The following is an 11,753-nucleotide window of genomic DNA, read 5'->3' as shown; positions in this document are numbered from 1 at the left end:
CGGTGCTGCTTTTAAGTTTGATTCTGGAGCTTAAATTTTGTAATTCAGTTTAGTTTAAGAGATTCTCGAGGTTATCACATGTGCGGAAATGAAATAAAGCCATGAATGAATGCTGGTGTTTCTGGGCGTTTATAAGCATTGCAATGTACCCAGCGATTTATAGTGATGATGAACAGGCATTTGATAATATGAGTGAGGAAAGTAGGAAAAAAAAACACTTTACCATTCATATATTATTGCGGCCTGTTCCAAGTCTAGAGATGGCACACACGTTCAAAGCATGGTTGAGCAGGCCAAAAAACATAGCAGCTTCAGACCCCAGTCGGGTTACTCACGAAACGCCTTACACAACCCCAAAGAGAGTGGTGGCCGAAGATGCGCCTGATAAAGGATATAATTAAATAAGGCCATTAATTGTCTTCAAAAGGGGTGTTTTAACTAACGCAAACACCCAATTTTCAGTCATGCACTTTCTTGGAGTTTTCTTAGGATGCATGCAAAGTTTCAGGCTGCTGGGGTTCATGGTTTTGGAGTTATGGAGGACACACTCACACTCGCACACACACACACACACACACACACACACACACACACACACACACACACACACACACACACACACACACACACACACACACTCACACTCTGACACACATTGACATGAATTTTTATCCCCCGCCGCGTGGCGGAAGGGGGATATTGTTGTCACCCAGGTCGTCTGGCTGTCCGTCCGGGCGTCAACATTTATAGCTGTGAATGCGATAACTCGTAAACTGTTCGCCATATCTATTTGAAATTTGGGTCACACATGAACCACCTGAAAAGGAAGAACCCTATTGATTTTGGGCGTGGCCGGATCCAAGATGGCCGACTGGGGTGGCCATCTTGAAAAAAATGTTTTTTCTAATAAATGGAAAACCGCTTATCTGATTTCAATTATTTTTGGTTACTACGTTCCTCACCCCTGGGGAACTTTTTCGAGATGATGACCAAATGGTGTCTTGTTTTTAATTCACCTCCCTCATTATCTGGAATATGTATGACCTTTTTCATTCAATGGCGGGGGATTCCCCATCTCTGATGGTATATTTTTCTTTTCGAGACTCTTTCCACATTGCATTTCCCATTCATTTTGTTTCTATAATTCAAGCTACAGTGCATTTTAATGTGTGGTTTCTATCAACAACCACAATTTAATGGTTGTGGCTTTTCCTCAGGTTCCCGTTAATCGAGCAGTGAAGAACCTTCGTCGTCATGCATGCTCATCTCTTGTCAAGATCTCTCGTGACCAGCCTGAGCTGTTGATGGTGAGGTTTGCATCTCTGGACTCAATATATTCCAACTTTTGGCTTGGTGGAATATAACGTTACAGTTTTGAAAAACCAGTGGGAACTGTGATTTCTCTGAGTCGTACATAATTTTAAAATTGATATGCTTGTGTGTCTGTCTGTGTCTGAATTTGGTCTGTAACATTCCATTCCACCCATTGGTTGAACAGTTCGCCTAACTCCTCACACAATTTCTCATTTGGTGAAAAATCTTATAGCCGCCATGTTGATGCTTTCTGTTGTGCAAAGTCAAAGACGTCTCGGAGCTGTCATATTCACAATCGGGAGGGAGTTGCCCTCCCTATAAGTTTACCCTGAATTGTAAAACCAGCACAGCGACTGTTAAAAGGATTTTGAGCCAATAGTTGTCACGGGCCTTGTGAATATTGGCCTCAGCAATCGAGGCAGCAGTCTGTTAACTTGTACACCGCCCAAGTAACAATGTGGCATTCTCTCAAGCAGGGCTTAAACCCATGCCATTATATCAGGTCATTATTTACTTTTAACGATGTGTGTTTATGCATCAGGAAGAAGATAATTTGTTTTGGGTAGTTTATTACATATCTTTTCCGCACATATCGTGGGATTGTGAGTTGATTGGCGACTGTGATGTGCCATGGCCTTCTCATGGTCACATTTTTTTCTGCATATCTCATGGGATTGTGAGTTGGGCAGGCGACCATGACTGGTGGGGTAAGGATTTAAAGACATGGAGTGGGGAGTGGATTGATGCTTTAGGGTTGGGATGGGGCTTTTGGTTTGTGATTAGTGTTTGGGGGAGGGGGGGTGGTTGAGGACTTCAAGTTACATTTTACCTTATGTGGAATTTCCGTGGGTCTCTTGCTTGTTTAGTCAATTGTTATTGTTTTCCGTCATCGATTTTATTTTCCTCCTTCCGTGTAACAGTACACACTTCCGATTGTTTTTTTTGTTTTTTTATACCAAAATGAGGCTTGTGGAATTGCGAGGCATAGAGGTAAAAAGGTATCACGCTTACAGCAGGACACCAGGGTAACAAGCAGGGGAATGAATGAACATGAAAAAGAGGAAGGATTAAATAAGACAGACAATTCTGGTTCAGGTATTTTTGGTTTTAGAAGACAGCCTTTCTGAGCAGAGATCATGTCTGGCTGTGAAAGAACCCCAAAAAACTTTTTGTCTCTCCTTTAAATGAAGAAAACGACGCTCGAGCACACACAGCCTGTTATTTCATCTTTGTACCTCAATTTGATTAAGAATTGAAAGTTTTTATTGTGCAACCTGTGTGAATTTTGTTTTTACCCCTTACCCCGAATTGGCTAAGGGGTATTGTCATCATAGGCATTGTCCGGCGGGCGTCCGTCCGGGCGTCTGTCAACTTTTGGTTTCCCTTAATTTTGAGAATGCCTTGTCCGATTTAATCCATTTTTGCAGGGTATGTTGGGGTTGAGTAGAGGAAGGTTCCTTTTGAAAATGGGCGCGCTGCGATTTTCAATGTGGCCTTCATGGCAGCCATCTTGAAATAGGTTTCCGTCGATTTCGAGGAGAACGCCTTGTCCGATTAAATCCATTTTGCAGGGTGTGTTGGGGTTCAGTAGAGGAAGGTTCCTTTCGAAAATGGACGTGCTGCGATTTTCAATGTGGCCTCCATGGCAGCCATCTTGAAATTGGTTTCAGTCAATTTTGAGGAGAACGCCTTGTCCGATTAAATCCATTTTGCAGGGTATGTTGGGGTTGAGTAGAGGAAGGTTCCTTTCAGAAATGGGCGCGCTACGATTTTCAATGTGGCCTCCATGGCAGCCATCTTGTCGTCACAGGCGTTGTCCGGGCGTCTGTCAACTTTTGGTTTCCGTCGATTTCGAGGAGAACACCTTGTCCGATGAAATCCATTTTTGCAGGGTGTGTTGGGGTTGAGTAGAGGAAGGTTCCTTTCGAAAATGGGCACGCTGCGATTTTCAGTGTGGCCGCAATGGCAGCCATCTTGAAATTGGTTTCCGTCGATTTTGAGGAGAACGCCTTGTCCGATTAAATCCATTTTTGCAGTGTGTGTGTGTGTGTGTGTGTGTGTGTGTGTGTGTGCGTGTGCGTGTGCGTGTGCGTGTGCGTGTGCGTGTGCGTGTGCGTGTGCGTGTGCGTGTGCGTGTTTGTGTGTCTGTGTGTCTGTGTGTCTGTGTGTCTGTGTGTCTGTGTGTCTGTGTGTCTGTGTGTCTGTGTGTCTGTGTGTCTGTGTGTCTGTGTGTGTGTGTGTGTGTGTGTGTGTGTGTGTGTGTGTGTGTGTGTGTGTGTGTGTGTGTGTGTGTGTGTGTGTGTGTGTGTGTTGGAGTTGAGTAGAGGAAGATTCATTTTGAAAATGGGCGCACTGCGATTTTCACTAGCCGCCACAGTAGCCATCTTGAAGTCTGATTGATTTTCGATATGACGTCCAACGTGCTCTAACTGACTGCATCATCGTGATATCACTGCTTTCTTTTACAATGCATGGGCTGAGGGGTTACGCCCGCTTTGCGGAGCTATTTTTAATCATTTCAAAATCCCAGCAAAAACTTGGCTTCAATGGGAATCTACTGTATTTTGGTACTTGGTGAAGTATATTATCTTGTATCATTTGGACCCTTCTGGGTTTACAAGGGCATTGTTCTTGGTTGATCTATGAAGGTCCCATTAATTATTGGCCTCAGCATAATTGAAGAATTTATTACTTTTCTTTTCCATTTCTTCATTGTAATGTTTCTTGTGAAGCATGAAAATATGAAGTGTTCCATATGACAGTGACGGGCCTTGGGAGAGAAATGGTTGCTCGGAATTAGTTTGTTCAATGTGAGGACAAGGAGTGGTAATAATTTGTTGTTTTTTTAATTTAATTTTTCTCTGATGTAAATAGCTCACGTTTTTTTTGTTTTTTTTTCCATCCCTCTTTTACCTGCCAGGGCCTGTTTGAGAAGTTCTTCACTCGGGTAAAGGTCCTACATGTGGATGATCGTGTCAGTGGCCTTGAGAAATGTGCCCTCATGGAAGCCCTTGTTCTCATCAGCAACCATTTCCACAGTTACGATCGGCAGAAATCTTTCTTGGCGGACATCCTCACCACTGCTCAGTCCATCTGGCTCTCGGATGAGTGGCACAAGTCAGTGATGGACCCCGGGTGTGAAATGGTTGCGAGGAATTAGTTTGTTAAATTTGAGGAGGAAGGAGAGGTAATAAGAACATTAAGAGATAGTGAAAGTGGTTTGAATGAGTTAAAAAAACAAAAAACTTGTTTTGTGGGGGGACAAGTTGGACAGCAATGTTGTGATTGGAATAACAGTGTTCAACTCGACTACGGTTGCTTTATTAGACATCTTTGTTTTTTTTTTTTAATGTCGACTACATAGAGACTAAAGGTTTCAAGCCATCGGTGCCATGCTGTTCAGGGTGCAACCATCCATAAAAGGCATGCGTAATATTTAAATGCCTTACTTGGTGCAACATTGTCCTGTTTTTCATTCCCATCTGAGCATTAACCACATAGTGCTGAGCCCTAAATGCTCTCAATCAGTCTGAGCCAGACTGAGGTTAGGTTTAGGTTAGGTTGGAGAGTAGGTGTGCTCCCCCAACGACCCACCATTCCCCCTCATCCCACCCCTCCCCTCCCCTTGTGTGTGTGTGTGTGGGGAAGGGTGGGGGTGGGATGAGGGGTGTGGTGGGTCAAAGGTCAGGGTGCACAAGGGGAGGGGTGGGATGAATGGGTGGGGCTTGTGTGGGTGGGATTAATGAGTGGGGCTTATATGAGTGGGGCTTGTGTGGGTGGAAACAAAGGGGTGGAGCAATTTTTTAATTAAATAAACGTGTGTGGGGAACTAATAAAGTAATCACTAATCATGTGGCAATGATGGGTGTGGGTGCAGTCAAAAAGGGGTGGTCAATTTTTGATTTAAAAAAAAAAATTATTATCTGTCTTTTGTAGTTCCCCTGAATAAAATGAACCTAAAATCTCTTCCCCCTCTAAATCACATAATTTGTAAGTCCAATGAACTGTACTGATTACATCAACAATTTTTAAAAGTTCATTTGTCCATCGCTGAGAATAACCTTTTTCAAAATGAGATTTCCACCTGTATATTCTTACTATATCACAACCGGGCGTAGTGGCGTGCGCCTGTAATCCGGCTACTCAGAGGCTTGGGTTGGAGGATCGCTCGAGGACGGGAGCCCTGCACTGGGCCGCGCGATGAGAGGGTGTAGGGCAGCCCAGAATCATGGTGAAACCCAATCCTTATCCCTGTGTCGTAAGAGGCGACCAGGGTTGCGTCAGGAAGGGCATCCGGCGTAAAACCTGTGCCAAGTCAGTATGCGGATCATAACGGATGATCCGCTGTGGCGACCCCTTACGGGAGCAGCCGAAAGACGAACAACACAACATTCTTACTATATCACCAACTTTGAATGTAGGCTTTATGTCGTTAATCTCTTTCATATTTTAATTTTGTAAATGTTTCTGATGGTTTCGTTTTCGTTGAGGTATGAATCGTATCGTTGTACTTATCTACAATGTCCTGAATTATAGATAACCATTGTTGAGAACAGAGTTAAGTGAACTACCCTCATCAGTCCACACTTTTTTAGGTTTTCTCTTGCTTTTATTAAATATCTGTTGAAAGGCTAACATTCTCACATTAACTATACTTCCTTCTTTATAAAATTCAATACCAAGCAGATAATTGAATTTAATAAGAAAAGGTGTATGGTTTGTTGAATCAGATGTTGTGGTTGTAAATTCTACTTGTTCAAGAAAACGTGCTGTTTTATTCAAGGATATATATATATATATATATATATATATATATATATATATATATATATATATATATATATATATATATATATATATATATTGTGATAAATCACTTAATCTCACCATGTTATTCGCGTCAGTCGGGCTTAGATAATTTATTAATTTATAAGCATTTTTCATATTAATATTTTTTGCTATACTATATTTTTCTCATTCGGCTTGTGCCTTTGTGTAATAATTTGATAAATCATTATCCAGTTTTTGGGATCCACCAAAGATAGAACCATCTTTTCCAATATTAGTCATTTATATTAGATTGAAAATATCATAAAAAAAATTATTTTTGGTGAGTTGAAATAACACGTAGACATAATTGACTACAATACTTGGAATTTAATTCTTGGACTTGAAATGTTTGATAAACACCATTCTGTAATAATTTTATTACTTCAACAGGTGGTGGAAGACCATAACTATCAAAATAATATTTGCCTTGACTATTAAAAATACAAACTCAATGAGAGCCGTTCCTATTATTTTCTTCTCAGTTCCTAATAATATTCTTTGTATTTTTAGATAAGTTTGTTAACTCATCTCTCATAAATATAACCACATTATCAATTTTTAATTTCTTCCAATATCTGTCAGGTCAGGTATGGGAGCATGTGCCAGAACAGCGCGTCGCTGCGTCCACTTTCCGCCGGTACTCCAGGGGCCTCCGTCTGGCCATCCCCCAGGCAGATGCCAGGCCCATCCCCATCTCCTTGAGATGATGGTCAACCTGCTGCAACCATGAGGCACGTGGTCGGCCCACTGGCCTCCTCCACTCATGAGACTCCCTCGCTGAGAGAATCTGGTGAGCAGGATCAGCGTCAGGAAAACGAGCCACATGTCCATACAGCCGCAGCTGACGCTCACGGACTATGCAGGTAACAAATCTCATCCGAGTCTCTCTCAGCAACCGCTCGTTGGACACAAAATCCGACCAGCGATAGCCAAGGATTCTCCGAAGAGACCTGGTACCAAAGGAATTAAGTCTCCGTCTCAGATCCTTGGTCAAAGTCCAAGTCTCGCACCCATAGAGCAAGACTGGAAGTACCAAGGACCTGAAGACTCGGACTTTCGTCCTCCCGCACAGGTACCGGCAGCGCCACACCCCATGATCCAGTGAATCCATGACTCCCCAGGCCCGACCCAGACGTCTATTGACCTCCGGCTCACAACCTGCGGAGACATGAATATCACTGCCAAGGTAAGTGAATCTATCCACGACCTCAACATCCTCACCACAAACAGACACAGACAGGACAGCAGCATCCAAGATGTCACCGAAAGCCTGGATCTTTGTTTTGACCCAAGAAATCCGTAATCCCAACGGCTCCGACTCCTCATTCAGCACCTCGAGGGCCCCCAAGAGGATGTCTAAAGTCTCCGCAAAGATGACTGCATCATCTGCAAAATCAAGGTCCGAGATCTTGACATTGCCAAACGATGCACCGCAACTTGATCTCTCCGACATCCTCCCAAAAATCCAGTCCATACAAGTGCTGAAAAGTGTGAGGGCAAGTACACATCCCTGACGAACTCCAGTAACAACTGGAAATAAGTCAGAGGCGGTACCACCACACTTCACAGCACTCTCAGTACCAGAGTAGAGTTCAGACATCAGATCGATCAGTTTCGGTGGCACCCCGCGAAGACCAAGAATCCTCCAGAGGACATCCCGATTCACTGAATCGAACGCTTTACAGAGATCAACATAGGCTGCAAGCAGCCCCTGCCGAAACTCTCGTCTGCGTTCAGTGAGGACACGAAGAGCAAGGATACGGTCAATCGTTGACCTCTTTGGTGTAAAGCCTGACTGCTCTGGACGCTGGTGCTCAAGCAGATGGTGGCGAACCCTATCAAGAATTATCCGAGCAAAGACCTTGCCCGGCACTGAGAGCAGCGTCACCCCTCGGTAGTTGTTGCAGTCTTGGCGATCACCCTTCCCTTTCCAGAGAGGGACAACAAGGCCCCTCTTCCAGTCAGTTGGGATGATGCCTGTGTTCCAGGCAGAGCACAAAACTGCATGCAACGACGCGAGTGCAGCATTTCCACCAGCCTTGAGAAGTTCAGCATGGATGCCACAGATCCCTGGAGCTTTGCCCCGTTTCAACTGGTTCACCGCAGCCCGTGTTTCCACAAGCGATGGTGGACCACAGTTGATTCGAGGGTCAGCAACAGGGATTGTAACACCCTTGACGTCCAACTCGACAGCTGGGGGATCAGCCTGGTACAACCGCTCAAAGTAACCGGCCCAGCGGGCCTTCACTTCAGACTCCTCTGTCAAGAGCCTACCACTCTCTGCTCGAACTGCAGTGCTCCGAGGGATGGGCTTGGATGAACGTAATGCGCGAATTCCCCTGTAAGCGGGACGAGAATCACCTGTCCACAGGTGATGCTCTACCCCTCACAGATTCCTCGCACATAGGCCTCCTTGTCCACCCTCAGTGCACGTACAGTTTTACGCCTCAGCTCCCTGAACAGCTCAGCTCTGCCATTCAGCCTGGCCCTGCGACTCTGGTCAATGGTATCCAGTGTCCCTTGAGAGACAAAATTCTTCTTTGCCCTGCGGTGAACTCCAAGGCATCCACCGGCAACATCAAGGACGGTGGTCTTGAAGGTGCTCCACAACTCTTCAGGACCCCCAAAGCACCCAGACCCCCAAGTGTCCACTCAGCCTGTTCGCAAACTCCTCAGCTACTCTCTCATCCCTGAGCTTGGCAACATCCAGCCTAGGCTGGGATGGTACCATTCTCCAGGATTTAAGGTGCAGCTTTAGAGTTGCTACAACAAGCCTGTGGTCAGTATTGAGGAACTGAGCACTCCGGTAGACCCTGCAGTTCTGGATCATCCTCCAACGACCGTCAATGAGGACATGGTCAATCTCCTTTGCCACACCGCCAGCGTTGGAATACCAAGTCCAGCGATGAGCTTGCGGGCGCTGAAACCATGAACCAGCCACCCTAAGTCCATGACTTCTTGCAAAGTCAAGGAACTTAGTGCTATTCTGGTTCATAGTTCCTGACCCATGGGGACCAACACACACCTCATAACCATCCCTATCAGTTCCAGTCGATGCATTGAAATCCCCCAAGACTAGAATTGTATCTCGTCTGGGGCACTGATCAACCACAGACTCGAGTGTGGCGTAGAATGCATCCTTCACGGTAAGATCACTCGCCTCAGTCGGAGCATAAATAGAGACCAGGGAAATGACACCTAAGGAGTGACGAATCCTTAATCTCATAATACGCTCGTTGACCGGTGTTACCTCAATTATCATTGGGGTCAGCTTATTGGACACAGCTACAGCAACTCCTTGGGTATGGTAACCATCAGAGCGACCAGACCAATAGTAGGTGTAACCACCCACCATTATCTCGCCGCAATCCGGTCTCCGAACCTCAGAGAGAGCTGCAATCCCGATGTCCAAACGCTTGAGCTCAGATGATAACAGAGACAGGTGATCATCCTCTCTTAGGGATAGGACATTCCAGGCACCCACCCGAAGGGACCGCCTCAGGTTAACCCAAGGAGACCGCCGTCTGGTGGACGACACCTCAGCACCACTCCGACCCACTCTCCCGCAATCTGACCCAGGGATGTTACCCCGTGGTTTCCCTCCTATCAAAGATTGGGGGTCCCGAAGGCTTTGCCCCAATCCCATCATCCGGTGAGCTGCCCTGCGAAGGGAAGCTGCACAGGAGGTACTCCCACGGAGTGGGTTTTCAGATTTTTTTGCGTTTTTGCGTTTTGCGGAATGAAGCGTTTTACGGTGGCTGGAGTGCAAATCCTGCCACCAACCTCCTAATAAGAAGTAACCCAACTGCAGGAGGACGTCCGCAGACACAGTTGGGCACTAGATATGGATGGCCGTTGGCTCACAAGGAGCTCCTCCGCCCTTTGACAGGTTTTGTTTTTAATCCTGCTGGGTGTCCATATCCAAACACCCTCCTCACCAGAAAACCTGGTGGGGGAGACGGTTTAGTCGCCGACAACCCGACCATGGAACAGGTTAGTACAGGTTTACATGGTACCTGTAGCAGGTCACAGATCGAACCTGACCTGACAAAAAATATCTGACAAGTTCTAAATTTGCTGTTTTATTCTTTCCAAATTCTTTAAACCACTCATCAATGCTCATTTATTGATGAGAAAGATATAATCCATTACTTCTTTTAGTTAATTTTACACATGCTTGTGCAATAGAAGAAACCATATCTCCAACCAACAATCTCGCTTTATCAGGTAGGCTTTCAAGTTTTTCAGCAAAATTGACAATTACACCACTTCCACTAATTTGTTTCTCCAACTCTTTGTTATGTCTTTCCAACTCTTTTTGAGCCCAGAGTTGAGCCTTCCTGTCGTTGGCAGTTTTCACCACTGCTGAAATACCACCCGTCAATGCTCCAGCCGCACTTATACCAGCAAATAAAGGAATTAGAAATGGGAGAATTCCTCCACTCGTCTCTCTTATTGAATATTTCTTCAACATTGGTTTTGACATTTAAATTTTAAGTGAGCCAGTATTGTTCAAGATTTTCACATGTTCTCTTCTGAGCAAAACATCAATTCTTACTGCTCCTTTTCTCTGAATTGTATTAACGTTAATCATACAAGGCTTTTGATTTTGAATACAAGATGATAGTTTATGAAGATTGATTTGATTAACATATACCCCAGTTGGCACTTTACTACTCATTTATTTATCAAAAAATTATGTGAGACTTATCATAACACCATTATCTGTATTAATCTGTAATTCTGTTTTTATCTTGCCAAAACGAAGTTTTTTTTCACCGCAGCCCGTGTACATATACATACATATAAACCGCACCGCAGTATATATGTATGTATGTATATGTACACGGTTCACCGCAGCCCGTGTTTCCCCAAGCGAAGGTGGACCACAGTTGTGTGGAGGGTCAGCAACAGGGATTGTAACACCCCTGACGTTCTGACGAGTATTTTCAGAAAACTTTTGAAAAAAAAAAAAAAAAGAAGCGAATACTTCGATATCGCGCGGCTGGGGGCAGTAAAAGTCTAGGTTAAGTATGATGAAACAATTTTGCAGTTATAAAATTTAAATGTAGACACGGTGAATTAGCATGCATGATGGGAAGAGTTGTGACGTTGGACAAATTTCTATTTATAGCCCTCAGATCAAAGGGACGTACTCGGCCATAAGTGTGACAGAAGACGTGACAGAAGACACAGGACAGAATAGTCAAGTGTATGACAGCACGATGTCGTCTCACTGTAAAAAGAGTGAATTGAAATGGATAAACCTATTTATATCAGAACATCAATTCTTGACTTGTCAAAGTCGTTAATGTATGACTTTTACTATAATAATTTAAAACCAAAATTTAAGGATAATGTATCATTGTTATATAAGGATACATGTAGTTTTATATTAGAAATTAAGACAAGTGCTGTATATTGATCATATATATATATATATATATATATATATATATATATATATATGATATATATATATGTATATATATATATATATATATGATATATATATATATATATATATATATATGATATATGATATATATATATATATATATATATATATATATATATATATATATATATATATATATATATATATATAT

At 43.6% G+C, this 11,753-nt stretch overlaps 1 protein-coding gene across 1 annotated transcript in view; it reads left to right on the top strand.

Moving 5' to 3' along the window:
• The window catches only part of XPO5 (exportin 5), a 131,078-nt gene that overhangs the window by 63,412 nt on the left and 55,913 nt on the right, over window positions 1-11,753 (top strand). Inside the window, exons 17-18 of the mRNA XM_085869608.1 lie at window positions 1,218-1,307; window positions 4,235-4,431. Coding sequence (XP_085725734.1) covers window positions 1,218-1,307; window positions 4,235-4,431 — 287 coding nt within the window. The remainder of the gene's footprint in view (window positions 1-1,217; window positions 1,308-4,234; window positions 4,432-11,753) is intronic.

This window comes from Eptatretus burgeri, chromosome 2, assembly GCF_056783735.1.
Source record: "Eptatretus burgeri isolate ZD-2024b chromosome 2, Ebu_testis_v1, whole genome shotgun sequence".
Taxonomy (NCBI): Eukaryota; Metazoa; Chordata; class Myxini; order Myxiniformes; family Myxinidae; genus Eptatretus; species Eptatretus burgeri.
This window is presented reverse-complemented; position numbering and strand designations above follow the sequence as displayed.